The sequence below is a fragment of the Notamacropus eugenii genome, chromosome 3 (assembly GCF_028372415.1).
Source record: "Notamacropus eugenii isolate mMacEug1 chromosome 3, mMacEug1.pri_v2, whole genome shotgun sequence".
Classification (NCBI taxonomy): Eukaryota; Metazoa; Chordata; class Mammalia; order Diprotodontia; family Macropodidae; genus Notamacropus; species Notamacropus eugenii.
In genome coordinates, this window is record NC_092874.1 from 55,382,539 (window position 1) to 55,407,893 (window position 25,355).

The 25,355-nt window shown below is 38.3% G+C and overlaps 1 protein-coding gene across 5 annotated transcripts in view; it reads left to right on the forward strand.

Annotated features, from left to right (window-relative positions):
• ABCB1 (ATP binding cassette subfamily B member 1) overlaps positions 1 to 25,355 on the forward strand; it is a 198,381-nt gene that overhangs the window by 166,249 nt on the left and 6,777 nt on the right. For all 5 annotated transcript variants that reach the window (XM_072651588.1, XM_072651590.1, XM_072651586.1 and 2 more), the window contains 10 exons: positions 807 to 953; positions 2,166 to 2,273; positions 4,151 to 4,228; positions 5,145 to 5,228; positions 6,681 to 6,884; positions 10,040 to 10,140; positions 11,688 to 11,828; positions 14,312 to 14,468; positions 15,374 to 15,571; positions 17,369 to 17,575. In XM_072651588.1, the coding sequence (XP_072507689.1) occupies positions 807 to 953; positions 2,166 to 2,273; positions 4,151 to 4,228; positions 5,145 to 5,228; positions 6,681 to 6,884; positions 10,040 to 10,140; positions 11,688 to 11,828; positions 14,312 to 14,468; positions 15,374 to 15,571; positions 17,369 to 17,575 (1,425 nt within the window). The remainder of the gene's footprint in view (positions 1 to 806; positions 954 to 2,165; positions 2,274 to 4,150; positions 4,229 to 5,144; positions 5,229 to 6,680; positions 6,885 to 10,039; positions 10,141 to 11,687; positions 11,829 to 14,311; positions 14,469 to 15,373; positions 15,572 to 17,368; positions 17,576 to 25,355) is intronic.

Here is a 25,355-nt window from a genome sequence, read left to right on the forward strand (position 1 = left end):
AGTGAGTATTCTCTGGGGCGCATAGGGGAAAGAACATAGCGTTCTAGATTCTAAGGACCTGGATTCAGATTCTGCCTCTGAGACTTACAGTCATCTAACCTATCTGCCTTCTTATTTATAAAATGACAGGATTGGATTAGATGGTCTCCAGTGTCCTTTTCAACTGTAAATATATGATTCCTTACTAATTATGTGAAAATTAACAAATTGATATGTTGATGATACCTTTTAAAAACCCCATGCTTAGCTTTTTTTTAATGAAGCACTGAAAATGCTTTTTCTGAGGTATGAGATCTAGAATGTAGTGGAAGAGAGCAAAGCTTGGGTGTTTTTTTTCCTTTGTATCATCATCACCTAACATCCTATGTTTTGCACATAGTTTATGGTTTATTGGAGTGGAGAAGAAAACTATAGATGCCCTGCCTTGCAGACTGATATGAGAATTTACCAGTCTGTTTAGTTAAGAGAGTAGAGATATTTTAAAGTGAAAACTGCAAACACTAAATTTGAGCTAATGTGACATGTCTGGATGATGATTGGCAGTTGTTGGAAGATTACAGAATAAATGCCCTCCCTTCTGCCCAGCTGGATTGATAATGACTTGTGTCTAGCTACTCATTAATAAGCCACAAGAGAGGGGAGATGCAAGTACTGGATGGCCTTTCTTTGATGGGAGCTACTTAGGAGCCAACCTGGAGAAAGTTTTATTCCTCTAAGCTTTAGCTGCAAGCAGATAATGAAAATTCATGGCAAAGTTATTTTATTTTGAAAGATTTACTATTTGTCATAATATCTTTATTTTCTAGGATGAAAATGTTCCTCCAGTTTCTTTTTTCAAGATTCTGAAGATGAATAAGACAGAATGGCCTTATTTTGTGGTTGGCACTATTTGTGCTCTTATCAATGGAGCTCTACAGCCAGCATTTTCTATAATATTTTCCAGGATTATTGGGGTAAGAGCTGCAAGCGGCATGACACATTCCAATGACTACAGGATTTAGAGTTTTGCCTTATGTAATCTGGTAAACACTTTGTGCTGTAATTAAGGTTGGGCTTTTAAAAAGTCACACCTTCAAGCAAACTTAAACAAAATTCACCCTTAGGGATGTAAAGAAAAAAAAGGTTTAATGTGTTTCTCGTTCCACGGATAAGGGAATAAGGCCAGTTGAAATGAAATTTCTGCAAATTCCTATTGCACTGGTCCTCTGATACCTAGTGTAAGGATATAAAATGATAGGATTCATCCATGTCCTTTTAGAAAGAGCAGCAAGACTCACAATGATTCCATTAGGCTATTTATAGATCTATTTTATATAAACAGTGCTTGGGGTAGGGGAAAAGTGCCAGATTTAGGTTCAGGACATGTGGGTTTGAAGTGACCTATACTACGTATGTTTTTCAAATGAGTCACCACCTCTCATGACTCCAGTCCTCATCTGTTAGGCAAGAAGGTAGATGATTTTAGGTTTTGTTCCAAATCTAAAATCCTACCATCCTGATTTAAAGTTGGATCTGTTCATTTACTCTTCTCTCTCTTATTAATGGTTGTGGTTTGATGCTTGGTTGGATATGAGAGGTGAGAGGGAGCTATGAGTCAGAGGTAATGCCAAAGATTGGCACCAGGTGCCACTGATTGCAATGTAGAATGAGAAGAACAACATTTGAAGTTCTAGTGATATGCTCAAGTAGGATCTTTTATGCAGGTGGTGATGTGGATCTAGAGTTCAGAGAAAAGGTCGGATGAGTTCCCTATCACACTCAATGCTATGTTCTTGGTGTTGTAATGAAATAATCCATCTTTGGCCAAAGGAGAAAGCCTTGTGTATCACTTCACTATATGTTTAAAATCCTCATCTTTGCCTTCCTTTAACATTTGTAGAGACCTATGTCATTTAAAACATTTTCACATATGGTACTCATTTGGCTCACGTATGGTACTCATTTGGTCCACATAAAATGTAAATGAACTTTAGATAAATGTATGAATTATACAGTTACTAAGAGATAATAAACCTTTAAGCTAGACATCCTCAAAAAAAATACTGGGTTCCATTGGTATTTTAATACCTCTGTTGGCAAAAGGATATTGGGGCTCACAGAATTTGGGACTGAGCCAGCATGGTAATTCCTACATTCTTTTGATATAAATACATTAATTTTTGTAGATCTTTACACAACCACATACTCCCGAAGAAAGACGGCGTGATAGTGATTTGTTTTCACTGTTGTTTTTAGTACTTGGAATTGTTTCTTTCATTACCTTTTTTCTTCAGGTATGTACCCATATTTTCCCTTATTTCCTACAGATTTGTGCACTTGTTTTCTCTGTTATAGAATGTAAACTCTTTGAGAGCAGGAACTGTTTCATGTTTGTCTTAGCATGATCAGTTAATCACCAGTCATTTGTTAAGGCTCATGAAATAAGTAAACACCAGGCCCTGGGTGCTGTGGATACAAAAACAACAAAGAAAAGGAGCCTTACTCTCATGAGGCTTCCATGCCATTGGGGGAGATGATGTGTCTATATAGAAGGAGATGTAGAATAAATACAAAGTCAATACAAGTTCCATGCAAGGTGGTTATGGAGGGACGACATGGGTAATTCAAGAGATCATCAGTCTCTGTGCCCGATGCACAGTAGCTGTTTAATCAAAGTTGGCTGATCATTCAGTGAGGGCTAAAAATGTAACTAGAGTTTGGTCTACTTGAAAATGTACTCTGTTGATTTTGCTAAAAGATGGGTCAGCCTTGATAAAACATGTACAGGTTCTGCTGTCTCCTCTTTGTTTCATCGCTTCATCCTCCCTGCCAATTCCCACTTGGGCGAGTCTCCTTCTGCCCAAATTTCATAACTGGGAATATAGTTAGAATAAGGAGGAACTGAGCATGGGATTTAATATCATAATTAGATATAGAATTTGGGAATCCTTGCATCGATCCAAACAAATAAGTTAGATTAAATGAAATGTCAGCTTTTGGCCTAGAAAAGAAGCACTCAGAAGCAAGTCACACAAGGCTTAAAGTGAAAATATATAAATTTTCCTTCCTAAAGCTGCCATTTACTCATTTTTTTAATGGAAATGGGAAAGTTTTCTAAGTAATGGTTATAGTTATGCCTTAAGGTATAGAAAGAAAAAGCCAGTAAAGAACATAGTTCTCAGGAATTCAATATTATAGCTTTCAAATGACTTAAATGAAAGATGAAGTGCTGTCTAGATTGGTCTGTTGTACTTTCTTCTCCAGTGTAATTCCTTTTGTCTGACCACGCTCTCTGAACACCCATTTTCATAGAGTGAACATTTAGTAATCCAATCCAACCCAACAAGAATTTGTTAAGGGCCTTCCCATTAGACCACATTGTGCTAGTGGGCAAAACATCCAAACCAAAATGGAGAGCATGGCCCCTATCCTCAAAGGACTTCCATTATATTGGGAAGATATAATATATAAATAGAGAAGTGTTATACATGATAATATGAGGAAAGAGAGAGGGCTGATAGCTAGGGAGATAGAAGGTAATGAGAACATGAGTACCAGATACTCACCACAGGCATGACAGAAAGAATGAAAGACCAGACCTCTTCCTTTCCAGTCACCAGAAAGGTAACACAGAAGTATCTGAAACAGTTTACATATGTACAAAGACAAAAGAAAGTCAAGTATAAGATTGTACAGTACCAACTACTGGAATTCCAAGAATTCACAGAAGGGAAAGACCATAGGAGAGGGAAAATAGCCAAGGAAGATTTCAGCAAATAATGGGTCTTGAGCCAAGGCCTTGAAGGCTAGGCTAGCAGTGTGGAATTTAGATAAACAGAGAAATCTAAATGGCAAAAATCACAGTGGAAGAAATAAGTATGGCTATCCTATGAGGAGACTAGTCCAACTACAACAGAGATCTAGAGCAAGAGAAGTACATGTCCGTTAAGGTCATGTAACAAACCAACAGTAGGAAGCAGATGGGCCTGTGGCTTTGGGGTTTCTCAGTGGTGATAGTCCACCACTGCCAATAGTCTTCTATTAAAGAAAACTTTGTAATGAGATATTTGTAAATATTGTTATATAATGTAAAATAAACTAGTGCTTAGTACGGTGCCTCGATAAATGAACCTTCCCTTCCTTTACCTAATGCATTCTTTCTTTTCAACAGGGATTTACATTTGGCAAAGCTGGAGAGATTCTCACAAAGAGACTTCGATATAGGGCCTTTAAGGCAATGCTGAGACAGGTATTCCTTTTTAAGTCACAAATCCATAGTGATGATAAAATGAGTGCCATCTGTTACATGAATTCTTTCCTTTTCAAGAATAATTTCCCCACCATCTTACAAATTAACCCTGATTGTAACCCTGAATAAAGAGTTAAATAAATTTGATCATGGGAAAAATTAGAATATTAATGGAAATTTAAAATCTATCCATGTAAGACTTTACATTCATTCATGTTTAGGTCAATAATGCTCCTGGATGCCAGAAGTACCCTTATTTTTGCATTTTCAAATGCAGGAGAGAGTCTGGCAAGCACTATAGGGGTTTTGTTAAATCTGGAAAATAATTTTACTCTTCATGGTTTGAGATGAGTGCTACTTCACCTCGAGGGAGGAAAAATCTACCCTGGATCAGCATATGTAAAGAGATTTTTCAGTCCTAAAATATGTCAGGCAAGGCTAGTACTTCTAAAGATGTGACCAAGACAGATTTACTAAGAACTTGCCAGTGAATACTGAAACAGTGATCCAGAATGGTGAATTAAATATCTATATGATTATTGGAGTAAAGAGCGTCAGATACACCTCACTTAGTTATGTATGAAAATTACCAAAAACATTGAAATGATTATCTTAGGCGTCATGTAACTTAGAGCTCAAGGAGGAAATGGAGACCCAGAGAGATGATTTCCCAAGGTCACACAGATAGTTCAACAGATCCAAGTCATCACACATAAGATTCAGGGGTCTTTCTATTAGTCATTTAGCCTTTATCAGTCACATTATATGCCAGGCTTGGTAATAAGCAAGAGGTGGTGGTGGGGGAAACAATTCCTGCTCTCAGATATTTTAACAAAGGCAACTGAAGCATTGGGGGGAAATGCTCACAATATGTAATATTCCGTACCCACAAATGAAAAATTTGTTTGTGCTACAGGATGTAAGCTGGTTTGATGACCCAAAAAACAGCACTGGTGCTTTGACTACAAGACTTGCTACTGATGCCTCCCAAGTCAAGGGGGTAAGTACTAGGTTTCCTTTCGGCTTTGCTCCTGGCATTCTTTGAGCTAAGTATGAAACTGATATTCTTCTATGCATTTTCATCAATTTTAAGGATATTGTATTAAAATGTAAAATACCAGTCCTTTTATTGAGGAAATTTGTTCTGAGAAGTTTGGATTCAGTCAAAGGGCCCCACTTGAGGACCCAGAGGCCCTCATGTGTGACCTCAAGGCCACAGGTTCCCCCTTATTGATACTCTATGATATCTGGAGAAGCTGTAAGTTTTCATGAAAGGACTCTTATCTTTTGAAAACTCTGGAGACTACTAATTGAGTAAGTTTATTAAGTACCCACTATGTACAAGGCATGAACATGGGGATTCAAACATGAGAAAGAGTCTTTGCCCTATGCTAGGTTGTGCAGTGGATAGTGCATTGGCCATGGAGTCAGAAAGATTTGAATTCAAATGTGACCTCAGACGTTTATTTAACTAATGACCCTGGGCAAGTCACTTAACTTCTCTTTATCTTAGTTTCCTCAACTGTAAAAGGGGAAAAACAACAGCATCTATCTGGCAAGGTTGTTATGAGGATCAAGTGAGTTAATATTCCTAAAATCACTTAGCCCGGTGCCTGGCACATAGTAGGTACCACATCCATATTTGTTCCTTGCCCTCAGGAAGCTTATCAATCATGCCTTCAGGTAACTTTCAGAATTTATCTTATTTTATCTTCGAAGTGGTTAGAGGACTGGGATCAAAGATATGGATGAATGAGTTACAGCATTTTAGAGCTCCATGGAACTTTGGAAATCATGGTTTTACAAAGGAAGAAAGAACCCAGACAGATTCAGTGATTTGCCCATCTATTTATTCATTAGGTACTGGGCCTGGAGACAGGAAGACCTGAGTTCACATTGTGCCTTAGATACTGACTAGCTGTATGATCCTGAGCAAGTCACTTATCTACTGTTTGCCTCAGTTTTTTCAACAGTAAAATGACACTAATAGCATAAAAAGTTGTGAAGATTAAATGTCATACTATTTCTCAAAAGAACTTAACAAAGTACCTGACACATAATAAGTGCTATTTAAATATTTATTATTATTGTTATTGTTACCTGATGTAACAGTGGTAAAGTGAGGGAGTTATAGTCATGAAAATCTGAATTCAAATTCTGCTTCAGTCACTTCCTAACTGTGTGACTCTGGGCAAGTCACTTAAGCTTATGTCTCTGTCTGTCTGTAAAATGGGGATAATAATGTCATCTGACTCACTTGATCGTTGTAAGGACTGAATGAATTAACATATGTAAAGCACTTTACAAACCCTAATGTGCCATATAAATGCTAGCTATTTCTATTGCTTCACCAACAGGACTTTCAGTTGGGGCATGTATGGGATTATATTCTTTTATAATATCAGTTAAAGGTAAGCTCATTGCTTTTTTAAAATGCCGTTATGTTTTCTAGGCTACTGGTGCTAGACTGGCTGTGATTACCCAGAATATAGCCAATCTTGGGACTGGAATTATCATCTCACTTGTCTACGGCTGGCAGCTCACACTTTTGCTCTTAGCAATTGTACCCATCATAGCAATCGCAGGACTTGTTGAAATGAAAATGTTGGCGGGACATGCCCAGAAGGATAAGAAAGAATTAGAGGGGGCTGGCAAGGTTAGTCAAACTCAGTTTTCTCTGTTTACTTATAGGCTCCGATTATTTATGTCCTGTCATTCCTCAGAATGACCGGATTGTCTGTTTGTTCGGTAGATTTGGGAACTAAAGCAAAGAAGGAAAGCCTCTCACAAGAGGAGGTCCAGGGTTTCTTGGTCTTTTGCCTTCCATCTACTGCAGTTTGTCTCATTTTAAAAAAATAACGTTTAACATGAATAATTTAACATCACATAACCCAGAAAACATTTAAATGCACAACTATTTATAGTGAAAATATGCTTATGTAATAAATAAGAATTTATTGATGAATCCCTCTAAAGCCCCTTCCAAGTTGTATATTCATATTAGGAAAATACATTCTTTACATGATTTTAGTTTCTTGATGTACATACTATTCTCAGTATGTTTTATTTTGCTTCGCAAAATTTTAAATGAGTTTTTATATATCTCCCCTTCTTCATATTTGGTATTTTTAATGGCAATCTCATATTCCAGGGCATTGATGTACCACTATTCATCCAAACCCTAGGTTGTTCCCAATTTGTCATTATTACCAATAATAACTATAAATGTTAATTCTGTTGGAAGCTATTTATATCATTCCCCTTTTTCCTCAGCTGGATGATGTGAAAAGATTTCCACAGGAAACACTAAATGCTACTTACCATTCCTCTGATTAGAAAATAATATCTCAGGGTACTAGTTAAGCTTTTCCTTATTTGCCTCATTTTCCTAGACAGTGAATTTTCTAATCATTAAGTGATTATATGGTTTTGTTTAGTGTGACTCATAAGTGTTACTGCTTTTGTGGCTTTTATTTTAAAAGTAACTGATTGTCCTGTGAATTGTGTACTGCTGAATGTAAGATTGGAAAACTCTCAGAATGTATTTGTTTAAAATCTTCACACTCCAGTAGACAGTATATAGTCAGACTTCAAAAGGAATAAGTTTAGGGAGTAAGGTTTGTGGAGAGAGCTAAATCAAATAGCTTTCTTTTAATCTTTGTAACTGCAAATCTTTCTTGAATGTATTCTTAGAACTGATAAAATACAGACTCCTCTGTTTGTCATATAGAACCCTTTACAGTCTGACTCTGAAGTACCCTTCTGGGCTCGTTACATGTTATTCCCTTTTGAGAATTCTCCGTTCTATCCAAGCTGGCCTTCTTTCCGTTCCTTAGTTTACACAAGGCCTTCTGTGTCTATTATCTATGCCTTTGCAGGCTGTCCCTTTTACCTGGAATACACCCCGCTACTCCCTCACTTCTGCCTTTGGGAATCCCTGGTTTTCTTCAAGCGCCGAACTCTATCCATTGTACCACATGGCTGCTTTCGACTAAGGTCTCTGACCTTAACACTGTTTTGTGTTTAAAAAAATTTTTTTTCTTCCCCCTTTCCTCCTCAAGACCACTAGGTGGCACTGAATAGAGTTCTGGACCCTAAATTGAAAGGACAAATCCAAATCCAGCCTCAAATACTTGCTAGCTACATGACCCTGGGCAAGTCATTGTTAGTAACTCTATCTGCCACCATTTCTTCATCTGTGAAATGGAATTGATAAGGGCATCTACCTCTCTGGATAAAATGAAATAAGATTTACAAGGTGTTTTTAAACCTTGAAGTTCAATGTAAATGCGGCTATTATTGTTCTCCCTCCCGACCATAAATTATCTTTTCCTCACAGACCTCAAAAATGCAAAATTACAAACTTTTCTTATGAGGGTCTTCAAAGCTTCAACCTCTCACTCCTTTAAATGGTAATTCTTAACTTTAGATGAGGCACGATAAGACACTTCATTGTGGGGAATCTCAGTGTCCCAGGTTGGCAAGATGATACATGTGTAAAAGATTTGATGAGAGGTTTTTGATTCCAGAGTAAATCTCTTTGTTGTCTACAAGATTATTTTTAGTTTAGAGTATCCTTGGGTGAAACAGGAGCTCAGAAAGAGTACATTAACTACCAGTGGAAAGAACAGGAACTTGGTGTACAAAATACTTCCAGACACTGTAACTATACTTACAGACACCGTCATTTGTCTTCTAAGGATTTTTACTTTCATTATTCTGAAAGCATCATAGTGCTGTTTAAAACGAAGGATATGAGAAAAGACACAAGAAAATTATCAATATAAATCAGCTGGGTAATTAATCAATTAAAATGTGGTATTTTGCAGTGGAAAGATCATTGAACTGTGAGTCAGGAAACTGAGTCTGGTATCAATTCTGCCAGTTTTTCACCTTGGGCAAGTTACCCAACCTCTTAGGACTTCAGTTTCATTACTGTTGAAATAAGGAAGTTAGACTCTTGATGACCTTTCAGATTCCTGCTGTAAAATATGAGTTCCCTATATAGATACATATATGTCCACATCGGGTGTTAAACTTACAGAGGAACAGCTTGGGGGTGGAGGGGAGACATTTTTTTTCAAGTTAAATCAACAAGCATTTAAGTTTACTACATGCCAGAGACTTAACTAAGCTATGCGAATCCAAAAAAGGCAAAATCAGTTCCTCTCCTCAAGGAGTTCACAGTCTGATTTGGGGAAAGAATTTTTCCAGTCAACAGTGAGCAGAAATCAGAGAAGTTATAAGGTTTGGAACATACCTGAAAAACAGCAATCAACCAGCTCTATAGATAGAAGCTCTCTTCAACCAAAAGAAAGTCCCTGATCTCACCCATTGGGAAATTCCGTGAAGTCTCTAGGGAGGCAAATTGGAAATCAGGAGCTAGCTTCACTGATAAGTCTTGTCTCTTTTTCTCTAGTTGTCTTTAGTTTATCCCTAGGGATCCTGAAATGACACATACTCTCTCAAGGCAGGAAGATTATGAATCTTCTTCAGAACGCTTAATCCAACTCCATCCTTAATACATTCATACAAGAACATGTATTTGCATTCTCTCCACCAATACCTAATTATGTTCCTTGGGCAGTGGGTAGCACAGGGTTGCCTCACTCTCACTCAACTTGATTTGGAGTTATTCTTTTAATTAGCTAACTCTGTGACTCAGTGATCAGATGAGGACTAATTGTGTTGTCCATATTTAAGAAGCCAAATAAGTAAAAGTGTGGTGAATTCTGAAGTGAGTCCATGGTTATAAGATACAGACTATTTATCACATCTCCACCTTTGGCTTTCTTATGTTCTCTTGTGCAGATTGCTACTGAAGCAATAGAAAACTTCCGAACTGTTGTTTCTCTGACTCGGGAGAAAAAGTTTGAGTATATGTATCAACAGAGCTTGAAGGGACCATACAGGTAATGAATGGTGGAATGAAGTAGAGGTAAGGAAGGTGGCAGGGAGAAAAGTTGGGTTTTCTTTCAACTACAAAGATCATTTAAAGATAGTTTTTTCCTATAGGGCAAAGAAAATTTGTACCTCTAGAATGAGGGGGAGGAGGCTTATTAGTGATTTGATGCTTACAGGATTGTAACAGCAAGCACTTGGCATATGCAGAAGGACCTGCTGCAATCTTACTTTAATCAGGCACATGTATCATTCACTTAGTTCAAAAGAAAAAGCACCCTTAACTTCAGAGAAAATATAAACAGAAATTACAAGACCAACAGACAGGGCTTCCAGCTGTCTGACTATAGAGGATAAATATACCCTTACCAGAAGGAGAAGCACCAACATTTGAATTTTCAAAGTGGAGGGGCTCCTTAAGGGTTGCCCAGAGTCTTGTCTGGCCTAATCACACACTCTTCCAATGGTTTGAGCCCCAAAGCAAAACCTCACCTCCGAGTAAATATACACTTTTCAGAGAGGAGGGCACGACCCTTGTGACCCAGGGCCTCATTAACAAAAGGTGGGGGTCTTCCTACAAAACAAGCCTCCCTTAATCAAGCTTTCCTTAATAGCTCCATCAGAGGCCTATTAATGGGTAGGAAAGATCTTTAACTCCTATTACAAGCATCAGTGTTTTCATTAGGACTCTCTTAGAACTGACTTTGTTTAGTTCACAGAAATCAGTTGTTGTTGTGTGTGTGTGTATGTGTTATTTTTCCTTGTAGCCCAGATTTTTATGAACTCCTGCCTTGATTGCTGTAACTGAGATGATTGAATTTCATTCCATCATATACCCAAATGGGTTCAGGTTCTCAAGAGCATCAATTCCAGTCACAGCATCCTGTGGTAGCAGGGACACAAATGACTCCTTGATACTAGCCACCTGTGTCACTTCCTCCATCTCCCCCTTCCCTCCACCCTGTTTTCTCCCTTGAGTATTTACACTTTCCCTTAACCTCGAAGAGTTTTCCTCCCTTCACTATCTAGTACCACTTCCTTTCCTTTTCAATTAGCAAGCATTTTAAACTCTAACTTTGTGCCAAGGGATGAGCATACAAATACAAAAAAAATGAAACCCTCCCCATTTTCAAGGAGATTACATCCTACTAGGGAGATAATAAGTATGTGTGCTACAATATACAGAATAAATACAAAAATAATAAATACAAGCACAGAAGGAGAGGGAGCAGATCAACCAGAGAAAGAAGTGTAGCAAAGTTCAAGATATCAGTGACCTGATTTGAATTCAATTAGTGATGATTAAATAGCCTGTCACTTTGTAAGAATTACTTGAATTGTTAAATGAAGACAAAACTAGTTGTTTTGCTTCTGAAATGGACAGCTTTTCCATTAGGATACCACAAAGAAGAATGCCCAGATAACTGATGGCCCATGCTATTACTGACCCTGTCTCATCAATGTTGGGATAGACCCTTGATTTGAAAGCATACTGTTACACTAAATTTATTTGTTCCTATCTGAGTGCCATGGTTCATTTTTTAAAAATTCCTTTCAGAAATTCTGTGAAGAAAGCGCATATCTTTGGCATTACTTTTGCTCTCACCCAAGCAATGATGTATTTTTCCTATGCTGCTTGTTTCCGGTTTGGAGCTTACTTGGTGGCACATGGGCATATGGAATTTCAAGATGTTCTCTTGTAAGTATCTTGATCTGTTTCTGCATTTGACCTGTGATATGTTCTAGAATTAAATGTAAAAAAATGAGACCCATAGAATTTAATTTGGTGGTATGTCTGGCATGGCTATAGGAGACAAATTCTAGGCACTTCAGAAAAAAGTGTATCAAAGTGACATTTCTTGAGACTTTCAAAGGATCTTCATGAAGATCCTTTCTCATCCTGAAGATGGGTGAGAAATTCAGATGTCCTTTTTAAGGAACTTTTATCGGGTCAATTAAACACAAGATGGAAAGGAGAAAGTTTGACAAGCAGAGCTACGCAAAGGTCCATAGCATAGGATCAAAAGTTGTAAAATGGTGGTTATATTTCTTCTTTACAACATGACTAATATGAAAATATGGCTAATGTAAATGTATATATGTAAAACCTATATCAGATTGCATGCTGTTTTTTGGGGAGGGAGGGAAAGAAAATTTAAAACTCAAAAGCTTGTGGAACTGAATGTTATAAACTAAAAATAAATTTAAAGAAAATTAAAAGTTGTAAAATGACCTCTGGAGTCACCTCAATCAAACTTCTGATGTTACTGGTGAGATCACTGGGGCCCATTGACTTGCCCATGGTTGCAGATGTAGTAAATCAATCAGTGGGGTGACATTTATCCAATACCTACTATATGCCAGGCTCTGTGCTAGAAAGTAGAGCTGTAAACAAAAAAAATGAAATAGTCCCTATTCTAAAGAAACTTACATTCTATTGGAAGGAGATAACATGCCAATATAGAAACATATATAAAACTGATATTAGATATTTAGTGGAGGCTCTAGCAATGAAGACAAAGGGTTGAGGAATTCTGAAAAAGCTTCATATGAGAGATAGCATGGCATCATGGATAGAATGCTGGATTAGGAAATTCCATTTCTGATACTCTTTGTGTGACTCTGGAATAGACACTGAGTCTTACTTCCTTCAATGGCAGAAGGATAGGGTTGAAATACTTGGACCCAATGGTCAATTTCAGCTCTAGCTTTGGCAGAAATGACATTTTCTATATGCGTCCACCAAAAAAGTATGCAGATTCTTTTTTACAGCAATGGATAAGCCTTAGGGAAAATCAAAATTAGTTATTTTTGCCATAAAGTTCCTGATAAAATAATTTATGTATTTATTCTCTCTGAGGAAAAGCATCGACTCAGTTGAAGCTTTTGCTACTCTTGCACTTAGGTTTAAAATGCTAATTATCCAAATACAGAATGGGACAGACCTTGCTTGAGAGGGGTTAATGTAAAAATGATCGAACTTTGTGGGAGAATAATTGACTGTAAACTCAGTATGAGCCAACCGTGAGCCTCAGCTGCTAATAAAGATAATGTAATCTTGGCTTGCATTAATGGAAATGTTTCCAGATCATAGAGCTGATTATGCTGCTGTGTCTTGTACTACTTAGATCATATCTAGAATATTATGTTCAGTTCTGGGCACTACAGCTAGGGAAACACTGACAAAATAGGATATATTCATTGGAGGGAAACACAGCCATGTCATATGTGAACTAGTAGGACCATGAGAGATGTTTATCTAAGAGAAGGCTGAGATGGGGAACAGGAATGGGAAAGCTAGAGGGTATAAGGCATTAAAAGAGCTATAATATGGAAGAGAAGCCTTTGAGGTTCCAGAGGGCAAAAGTAGGAATGATGTCTGGAAATGAAAAGGAGGCAGATTTCTCCTTAGAAGAGATGTAGGGCAGCTGGGTGGCACAGTGGATAGAGCATGCCCCTGGAATTAGAAGGATCTGAGTTCAAATTTGACTGCAGATACTTACTAGCTATATAACGTAGGTCAAGTCACTTAAACCCTGATTGCCTCTTTAAAAAAAGGAAAAGGGAGAATTTTGTGTTTTGTTAATCTGTGTGACAACAATCTGCCATTCCCCAGGAATGTTCACACTATCTGGAAGTAAAGTGATTCTTATATTAGATAAAGGTTGGACAAAATAACTAGACTGGACTTGAAGTCAGAAAATCAGATCTCAAATCTGACCTTAGATACTTACTTACTGTGTGACTCTGGGCAAGTCACTTAGGCTCTCAGTCTCATTATTTTCATCTGTAAAGTGAGGGTAATGATATCATTTCACTTCAAAGAGTTGTTGTAAGGATCAAATGAGACAGCATGTATGGTACTTTGAAAATCTTACAGCTAGCTATTATTGTTGTTATATCCCAAAGGTCGTACAATTCCTTTGTGCATAAATTAAATGATTATAGATTAAAATAATAGCTAGAGAACTTTGATACCTCTCACAGAAAGCATCTGTATCTCTGTAAGAGTCACTCCTCTTCCCTCCATTGATACAAGCTATGATGATTCTAGAATTTACAAATAGAACTTGGGCAAAGGGAGAGATTTTTTTTTAACTTCTATAATAATTAGATCGATCGTAGAACCATTAAATTGAACTCACTGTGATCATGACTTTTTAAACCTTTGGTTTTTTACAGGGTGTTTTCAGCTGTTGTATTTGGTGCCATGGCATTGGGGCAGACAAGTTCATTTGCACCAGACTATGCCAAAGCTAAAATATCAGCATCCCACATCATCATGCTCCTGGAACGGGTACCTTTGATAGATAGCTACAGTGAAGATGGAGAGAAGCCGGTTAGTTTCACCTTTGGAGTTTATGATTTGCATACTGACTCTTCATTGGCAGGTTTGAATTACATAGTAAAATTCCACTGTCTCTGGAGCAAAGACTTTCGTTTTCGTTTTTGTCTCCCCAATGCCCAGCCTAGGTAGTTAATGAATGTTTGTTGAATTGAGTTATGATGAGAAATCAATGGAACATACCTTTAATATTTGTTACTGATACAAGTATAACTTTCTTGAATACCAATGAAAAAGATATTTTTTGAAGAAACTAACCAATTAGTGTAGGTTTTTAATATATATACATATAATATATTTGTGCATTGGAATATAAAATATATTTATATGAAAATTATATTTTGTATATAAATCTATATTTATAAAAGAATGTTATATAATGATATATAACATTATACAAATATGTAATTATGCATGTATAATATATACAGGTATTTTTTATTACACTGATGTCAGGAAGAATACGTATCTTAAAGGTAGTAACCCTGTCATATCAGAGTTTATTGTTGGTTACATTGTTTAGGGGACAAGATTTGCTTTTATTTATTTACTTGTCTATTTATTTGTTTTGGAAGAAATTGAAGTTAAGTGACTTGCCCAGGGTAACACAGTTAGTGAATGTCTGAGGCCAGATTTGAACTTAGATCCTCCTGACTTAATACCTATCTGCCCCTGATTTGCCTTAATTTAAACACACACACACACACACACACACACACACACACACATTGTAAAAAGGATTGCCTACACTTATTGAGTCTTAGTATATCTGAAATGGAGCCAAAAATGAACAGCAAAAAAGAAAAAAGAAATACCTCTCACAAGGTAGTGGAGAAGGATTAACCTTGTAGCCTGTTTTTGTTCAACATGTAGTTAATTTAATGGTATTCTGATTTTAGAAAAAATTTGAAGGGAATGTGTCATTTAATGAAGTCAAGTTCAACTACCCTACGAGACCTGACATTCCTGTGCTTCAAGGGCTGACCCTGGAGGTGAAGAAGGGTCAGACCCTGGCTCTTGTGGGCAGCAGTGGTTGTGGGAAGAGTACCACGGTACAACTCCTGGAGAGGTTCTACGATCCCCTGGCTGGACAGGTGGTAAGTGGACTGTTCCTAGGACAATCATTTCCTATAAAACCATGAAATTGTGTCTCAATTCAAAGGTTCTGTCTTTTATCAAGCCAGCTTTCAGTGCCATGTTTTATAGCAGAAGTCCTCTGATTCCCCAAAGACTCTTGCTAACTGGTTTAAGACTCACAAAATGGGAAAAGATTTTAGGATCCAAGATTTAGAGCCAAGGGAAACCCTAGAGATCCTCTAATTCAATCTCATTTTATAGAGGAGCAAATGAAGGCTCCTGATGTTAGAAATGACTTAGCCAGGTCACCCAAGTCATTAATTGGTAGCAGAGTCAGGGCTATTTCCAGTTCCAGGCACTTTCTTCTCCACTACCAGTGTTGCCTCTCAAGGTCATTTGGAGTCAGATCATGGAGCAATTTGAAGGACAGGCCAGGAAAGGTGGGCCATGTTGTATAGGATGCTAGAGTGCTACTGAATGGCGTTGCAAGAAGCATCGTGTACAAAGGAACGTTTTCAGGAGATTGGTTTGGCAGCAAGTGTAGGAATGAATAGGACAGACAGAAGACAGAGAAAGCAATTATGAAGGGATAAGGCCCACTGTACTGGGTTAGTAGCCTTTAATTCAGTGAACATTGATTAAATACCTTCAGTGATGAGAAGCAGTATGACAGAGTGTGTAGGACTCTGCCCTTGGAGTCACAAAGATTCAGATTCAAGTTCTGCCTTTGAAATAAACTAGTTCAGAGGTTCTTAAATTCTGTGTGTGTGTCATGGATTCCCTTTGGCAATCTGGTAAAGCCCATGGACCCCTTCTCAGAAGAATGTCTTTAAATGCACAAAGTAAAATATGTCTTATTACAAAGGAAACAATCATTATGAAACACAATTGTTAAAAATTTTTTAAAAACTGTTCGTGGACCCCAGATTAAGCACCCCTGTGCTATTTCATATACTATCTTTTCTGTGTGAAGTTTGATTCTCTCTTCACCCCCTACCAACTATTTTTAGTGTTCTTCCTCCCTAAACCATCTCATATTTATTTTGTATTTATTCCCACATATTCCTGTGTATATGTTGTCTTCTCCAATTAAATGTAGAGGAAGACACATGTATTGGGTATATTTGGAAGCAAGGTATACTTCATTTTTGGCTTTTAATCCCAAGGATTTTGCATATAGTAGGTGCTTAATAAATGCTTATTGATGTGGCATAAGACTCATCATAATGCATGGTATCTACATGATATTTTATATGATATAACTTGGAATGAGGATCAGATGAGCTATCCATAGACACCATCCTTTCCCTAGCTAAAAAAAAACTGACACTAAGACATGAGAACCAAGGCATCATGATGTATCCATCCAGGTATTGTGATCTGCAAAGTTGGGAGCCAATGCCAAAGCACAGTAAACATTGTCACTATTTTCTCAAAGCTCTGTATGTGTGAGATCCCTGTTCAGTCAACTCCAGGAAACCAAGGCAGATGATGTTATTCCAACACACAGTGGTAAATTGGCAATCACTCAATAATTCCATACATGAAATAAAACTCTTAGTCTTAGAAAATCCAAAAAAAAAATGGGCAGTTATTTGTGTTTGGACTAACCAGGCTAAGGACATGTTCCTTCCCTTCTCTCAATCTTCCTTTCTTACTGTTCCTCAAACATGATGCTCTATCTTCTGTAACCTGTAAGGACTCATCTATGTGTATGTAATCAGTTTCATTTTTATCTCTGTAACCCTAGAGCCTAGCACAATGTCTGGAACTTAGTTAGGGTTTAATAAATGCTTGTTGATGAATTTTGCTTTCAGAAAGTTGATGGCCGAGATGTCAAGAAGCTTAATGTCCAGTGGCTGCGGGCTCAGCTCGGCATTGTGTCCCAAGAACCCATCTTGTTTGACTGCAGCATCGCAGAGAACATCGCCTATGGAAACAACAGCCGGACGGTGTCACACGAAGAGATTGTAAATGCAGCCAAAGCTGCCAACATACATCCTTTCATTGAAACACTACCCAAAGTAAGTCGTTTTCTTGTCCTTTAAAACCACAAAGAGATACTGGTCTGCCATCTCTCTCAATGACAATAGAAAATTCACGTTCAAAAGACATAGCATCTTTTCCTTCATCTAGTAAACACAATTTTATCATCTAAAAGGGAAGATCACATTTGTATCATCATAGTCATTTTATTTTCTTGATTCTGTTTACTTCACTTCATCTTGGCTCCTATAAGCCTTCTTGCTCTCTGTTCATCATAGTCATTGTCTCTTACAGCAAGGGGCAACTAGGTGGTGCAGTGGATAGAACACCAATGCCTCCTTCAGGAGGACTTGAGTTCAAATCTCACCTCAGACACTTGACACCCACTAGCTGTGTGACCTTGGGCAAGTCACTTAACCCCATTTGCTTCATCCTGGGTCATTTCCAGTTATCTTGATGAATATCTGGTCACTGGATTCAGATGGCTCTGGAGGAGAAGTGAGGCTGGTGACCTGCACAGCCCTCCCTCACTCAAAACAAAGTCAAGTGCAAGTCATGTCATATTTCTCTGATGGCATGGTCTTCTTCAGCAACGAAGGATGAACACACACAGTATCTCTTACATCACAATAGTGTTCCCTTACATTCACATAACAAAAATTGTTTTGCCATTCCCCAGTCTATAGACATCTACTTTGTATACAATTCTTTGTTACTTCAAAAAATTATGAAATAAATATTTTGATATAAAAAATAATATAAAAGGGGAGATTGTTCATGTATGAACATGGTACAATAGAATGAGCAATGATTTTAGAGTCAGAGGGTGTGGATTCAATTCCTCAGTGACCCTGGGTAATAATGATAATTGAAACAACTAAATGGTGCTGTGGATAAAGTGCAGGCCCTGGAAACTAACAATTCCATGAGACTTTAAGAAGCAATATAACAAGGTTAAATTGTGAAATATCTCATTAGAAAAACAACTGACCTGGAAAAGAGATCAAGGAGAGATCATTTAAGAATCATTAGACTACTTGAAAGGCATGATCAAAAAAAAATAGATCCTAGTTATGAGTAAACACCCCAACATCAGGGGGGTTGCTACCACAGGTTCTTAGATCTACATTCATAAAAGGAAAGGCAATTTTTGAGGGGTGAACAATCAGTTTAATCAAGCACATGTATCATTCCTTTAACCAAGCACATATATCATTCACCTAGTTCAGGGGAGTCAGCACTCTGAACTTCAAAGAAAATACAGAGAAGTCAAAAATTAACAGATATGGTTTCTTCTGCCTATCAACAGACAGATTCAATTGTCTGACCATAGTTACCAGAGAGGGAAACACCGACATCTGCGTTTTCAAAGTGGGGGGAGGGGCTCCTCAGCAGTTTCCCAGAGTCCTCATCTGACCAAACAAGCATTTCCAGTAAGCCCCACAGTAAAACTTTAACCCAGAATATTTGTGCCTTTTTTAGAGCTAGAGGGCATCACAACCCTTGAGAACCAGTGCCTTACTAACAAAAGATGTGAGCCTTCCTACAAATCTTCTCTAATCAAACTCCCCTTAATGGGAAGGGTCATTAATGGTTGGGGGAAGATCTTTAATCACACTAAAACAATTAACAATACAAATATATGTACTGTTTCTAGTTAAAGAAACTGCTGTTTCTGTACTTTATTCCTAGTAAAGACTCTTGATTGATAAAGGCAAGATTCAATCAGAGGCACTTGATTATAATAAAACAAAAACAGCAAAAGATCCTATTTTACTTGCCATCACACCTAAACATCATATTTCAAGAAATTATCGAGGAAAACTGCCCTAATGTCCTAGATCCAGAGGGTAAACTAGAAATTGAAAGAATCCGCCAAACACTTCGTGAAAGAGATACCAAAATGAAAACTCCCAGGAATGTCATAGCCCAATTCCAGAGCTCCCAGGATAAGAAGGCAATATTGCAAACTATCAGAAAGAAACAATACAGATATCATGGAGTCATTGTCAGGATCACACAAGATTGAGGATTGGAGGACTCGGAATATGATATTTTGGAAGGCAAAGGAGCTAGGATTACATCCAAGAATAACCTACCCAGCAAAACTGTGTAATTCTTATAGACATTTAATGAAATAGAGAACTTTCAAATATTCCTGATAAAAAAAAAAAACCAGAATGGAATGGAAAGATATTCAAACATAAGGCTCAAGAGAAGCATAAAAAGCAAACATGAAGGAGAAATCATGAGAGACTCCATAAGGTTAAACTGTTCACATTCCTGTATGGAAAATGATACATAAGACCTTTATCATTATTAGGCAGCTGAAAGGAATGTACATAGATAGAGGGCAAGGGTGTAAGTCAAACTATGCATGCCCTTTAACCCAGCAATACCCCTACTAGGTCTGTATCCCAGAGATCAAAGGAAAAGGAAAAGGATTTATATGAACAAAAATGTTTATAGAAACTTTTATTTTTCTTGGATGCAAAGAATTGGAAATCGAGGGAATGTTCATCAATTGGAAAATGACTGAACGAGTTGATAGTATATGACTGTGATGGACTACTACTGTGTTACAAGAATTAATGAGAGGGGTGATTTCAGAAAAGATGTATATGAAAGAAGTGAGGATAACCAGGAGATCATTGTGCATAATAATAGCTATGTCGCAGTGATTAGCTATGAAAGACTTGCTATACTGATCAATACAATGATCTAAGAAAATCCCAGAGGACTCATGATGAAAAAATGCTATCCACCTCCAGAGAGAGAACTGATGAACTCCAGGTGCAAGCTGAAGTGGAATTTTCTCACTTCCTTTATTTGTTTGTTTGTTTGTTTCTTTGTGTTTGTGTGTGTGTGTGTGATATGGAAATGTGTTTTGCCTGATTTCACTGTATAATTGACATTGCTTGCTTTTCTCAGTAGGTGGAGGAGGGTGGGAATTTGGAGCTCAAAACTGAAAAACTTAAAAATTCAAAAATGTAAAAAAGAATGATAAAAATAAATTAATGAATTTTTTTAAAAAGAAAACTCAGTCAGAAGGAAACCCCACCTCCCACCATTCTATTCCTAGCCTTAACTGCCATTTTGGGTTTATTGTAGGGCCTGCTATGGAAGTTCACAGGCCACAACACAGACAGCTGGAAGGTGACCTTGGTTAAAATTCAGTCTGACATTATCTTTGTGACCTTGGGCAAGAGTTCACACTTAACCTCTTTAGGGCCCTGAAATAAGGGGGTCAGACCACATGACCTCAGATCCTTTGTAATTCCTCTTTCAGTCTCAGTTTCTTCATCTGAAAAAAAAGTTGGATTTGATGGTCTTTGAAGTTCCTTTTCTTCTAGAAGTATGAGCTTTAAAACTTGAAAAAAGGGAACTCTATGCTTTTTTAAAAATTAAGTCCCCAAATGACATTTCTTAGTCAGTGAAGACCACTTAAACATATGTGGCAGCTAGGGATTTTTGTTGGGAGGTGAGGAGGAAATGGACCAGACCTCAGATTTCATCTATGTAGGGAGCGCCAAGGTGGAAACTTCTTGCATGAAAGAAGATAAATTTCTCAGAGAGTTGCCCTAGGCCTTCTGTCTTCTATCTGCCTTATTGTGTGGCCTCTCATAGCTGAGTACAACTAGGAATAATCCAAGAGAGACAGAGAGAGAGACAGAGAGAGAGAGAGAGAGAGAGACACGCTACAATTAAAGAACTAAAATTCTTCTCTTTTAGGAGGCTTTTTAGTGTAACAATACCAAGAGCACCCCCCTGTGGTGACAGTTACAATGAATTATTGGTACTATGTGCATAATTACTAAGTAATTTTACATAATTTGTATTTATATTGTACTGTGTGTTTTGCTCAGCAGGTCATATTATTTCCCTCTACACATCTTAATTCCAGACATGATAACACACACAGATACACACACACACACACACACACACGCTATCTCAGTGGTACATACCTAGAAGTGTCTACGCTGTCATCAAAGTGGGTTTTTTCCCACCATGGTACATATACAAATTCATCCACCTTACATCCACCTTGTGTTCCAATCCTCCTTTCTCTAGCTCCTGTGACATGGCTTCTATTCCAATGAACTGTTGAATTGTATGTTAGTTATTCTCACCTTTCCCCTACAAAATGACAGCAACCATAATAGTTAGCAATGATATCACACTTTAAGGTTTGCAAAGTGTTTTACAAATATTATATGATTTTATTCCTAAGGGGTAGGTCCTATTATTATACAGATGAAGACACTGAGGCAGATGGGGTTTGAGCCACATGTCCAAAATCACATAACTAGTATGTGTTAGAGTTTGTATTTGAACTCAGCTCTTTTCCAAGTCCATTGCTTTATCCACTATACCACCTGTGTGAGGGGAGTATTAATACTTCAGAACGGTGATAAAAATTGACTTTATTCATTATCATTTTAAAGTGTTACTCTGTTTAAATTAACAAAAATATATATCATATGTGTCACATTCTTAATTTCAAGGAGAAAAGTTAAAACTCACCAATGAAATAGCTAAAATTTTTTGCTTTGTATCTATGGCTATATCCTTAACTTTTGCTTTTGAATATGTGTTGGTATTATAATCTTGAACTTAGCCACTGATTAGTGCTTATAATGATTATATGCCTTTGGTTCAGATTCTGTATTAGCTAGTGTCTTCTATTTGGTTATTTTTTCAACAACAAGTTTTTTTGATAATGGGGGTGTGGGGTGTATTCAGGAAGGACCAGTACCAGTACCAGTACCAGTACCTTTGTTGTGATGGCTGCTGAGCCCTTTTCAGGGCTCTTTCCACCTTTGGTGTCCATCTGTTCTTCCTAACTCTGACCTGTGGCTCCAAGAAGCTGCAGCATGCACAGCGGCCACACCTCGGTAAACCATTTTGACAGATGGGCCAAACCAGGTTGAGGGTAACCAAGTTCTCAAACTCATTGGGTGAGTTAGGGGGGGTGTCTACCCCAAGCATGTGAAAACTTCATCTGGTGGAATGGGCAGATGAGAATAGTTTGTTCCAACGGCCATGAAAGCAGATGAAGCAAGCGATGTGGAGCGCTTAGAGCTTGGTTAGAGACCCAAGACGCCAAGGTCATCTACTGCATCCTGAACCATCACCAGCCGTCTTGACTCTGTCCTGCCACTGGACTATGATGACTCAGGAGGAGAGGGTGAGGCTGATGACCTCTTGCAACTCTGCCTCACCTAAATCCAGTTTACCCACGATTCAAAAGACATCACCCGTACCATTTCACTATTATGCCTCAAGTTCTGTGGTGATAGGCAAGTGATGAAGCAGCAGGTGTGGATACACTGGGAGCTGTAGTCACAACCTTGCACATAGGCAACCTGGGCCATAGGGTCGTTTCTCACTGGAAGCAGCAATGGGACTTGGCAGCCCCTGGGCGTCTGAGCAGCCTTTTAAGGATCATACTGCTCACCTCCTGGTGTGAGAAAGGGGGCTAGAAAAGGTGCCCTAAACATTGCCTGCTTACTCAACCCTGGCCTGATTCCTGCGGCAGGCGAGGAATTCCACTATGTGGTTGAAACGCAAAAAAATGTATGAAAACATCTACAACAATGATTCCACTCACCATCAGCACATGGAGTATGAGCACACTAATAGACAACACAAAATCCAGTAGACCTGAAAGAAGAACTGCTCTTATTGCAAGAGAACTCAACAGGTATCACATCCAAATAGCAGCCCTGAGTGAAACAAGGCTGGCAAATGAAGGCCAGCTTACTGAAGTTGGAGGTGGATACACCTTTTTATGGAGTGGGTACGGTGAAGGGGAGTGCCTTGAAGCTGGCGTGGGTTTTGCAATCAAAACTAATCTAATCAACAAGCTGGCATGCCTGCCAAAAGGAGTGAATGACAGGCTCATGACAATGTGATTGCCACTCACAGAAAACGCCATGCCACCATCATCAGTGCCTATGCTCCCACCATGACAAACCCTAATAAAGTCAAAGAAAAATTTTATGAAGACCTAAAGGCCCCTATCATCAATGTGCCAAAAGAAGACAAGCTTATAATTCTGGATGACTTTAATACTAGAGTAGGTTCAGACTACCAGACTTGGCAGGGAGTCCTTGGGAGGAATGGAGTTGGAAACAGCAACAGCAGTGGTCATTTACTGCTGAAGACATGTGCATTGCATGACCTTCTCATCACCAACACTGTCTTCTGTTTACCTAAACACAATAAAACTTCATGGATGCACCCTCATAGCAAACACTAGCATCTAATAGACTATGTGATTGTAAGGAGAAGAGGCAGACAAGATGTGAGAGTGACAAAGGCAATGTGTGGTGCGGAGTGCTGAACTGATTGCAGACTTATCCTTTCCAAGCTAAATATTCACATTCATCAAAAGTGCTGCCCTCAAGGCAAAATGACTTCCAGAAGAATTAGTGTCAACAAATAAGACCTCTTCTCTGAGCATGAACAGCTGCTAACTTGGAGGGACAGTTGAGTCAACATACAGTTGGCAACAGTGGAGCAGAAAAGGAGTGGGCAGCTCTCAGACATTTGGTGTACAGCACTGCATTTGCTCATCTGGGTCAGAACACTTGCAAACACCAAGACTGGTTTGATGAAAATGGTGGGGAAATTCAGAAGCTGCTAAATGAAAAACATGAACTCCACAAGATTTACCATCAGGATAGTTCATCCACCTCTAAGAAGGCAGCATTTAATTCCATCAAAAGCAAACTACAAGAAAAGCTTAAAGAGATGCAGGATTCCTGGCTCAGTAAGAAGGCAGATGGATTTCAGTTTTATACTGATAGTAGCAATCCAAAGTGCTTTTATGATTCCCTGAAAGCTATTTATGGACCAAAAACTTATGGTGCATCACAACTATTCAGTGCTGACAGGAGTCACATTGAGTAGTGATAAGGACAAGATCCTAAAGAGATGGGCTGAACACTTCCATAGTGTTCTCAACAGATCTTTATCAATCAGTGCTGAGGCCGTTGACCGTTTACCTCAGATTGAAGTCAATCCCTCCTTAGCTGAATTTCCAACTGAAGAAGAAGTTTTGAGGGCCATTAGTCTCTTTTCATGTGGCAAAGCACCTGGTGCAGATTCTATTCCAGCTGAGATTTACAAGGTAGGGGGGCCATTGCTCATGCAAAAGCTGACTGAAATTTTCCAGGTTATATGGCAAGAGGAGGTTATCCCCCAGGAGTTCAAGGATGCTTCCATTGTCCATCTCTATAAGGGTAAAAGGAATAGACTGTCCTGTAACAATCACAAGGCGATCTCTCTCTTAGTCATTGCTGGCAAAATTCTTGCTAGAGTCCTTCTTAATGGGCTGATCCTTCACTTGGAAGATGGGCATATACCTGAGAGCCAGTGTGGTTTCAGAAAGGGCCAAGGAATAGCTGATATGGTGTTTGCTGCCCGACAACTCCAGGAGAAATGCCAGGAGCAGAACAGAGGTCTGTACACAACATTTGTAGATCTGACCAAGGTCTTTGACACTGTTAGTCATGAGTGCTTATGGAAAATTATGTCAAAACTTGGTTGCCAGGAGAAGTTCATCAATATTGTATGTCAGTTTCATGATGGCATGTTTACCCGGGTTCTGGATAATGGACAAAGCTCTCGTGCCTTCCCAGTCACCAATGGAGTGAAACAGGGCTGTGTGCTTGCTTCCATGCTTTTTAGCATGATGATTTCAGCCATGTTGATAAATGCTTTCAATGAGAATGAACACGGCGTCAAGGTCAACTATTGTACTGATGGTAAGTTCTTCAATTTGAAAAGGTTACAAGCCAAGACCAAAGT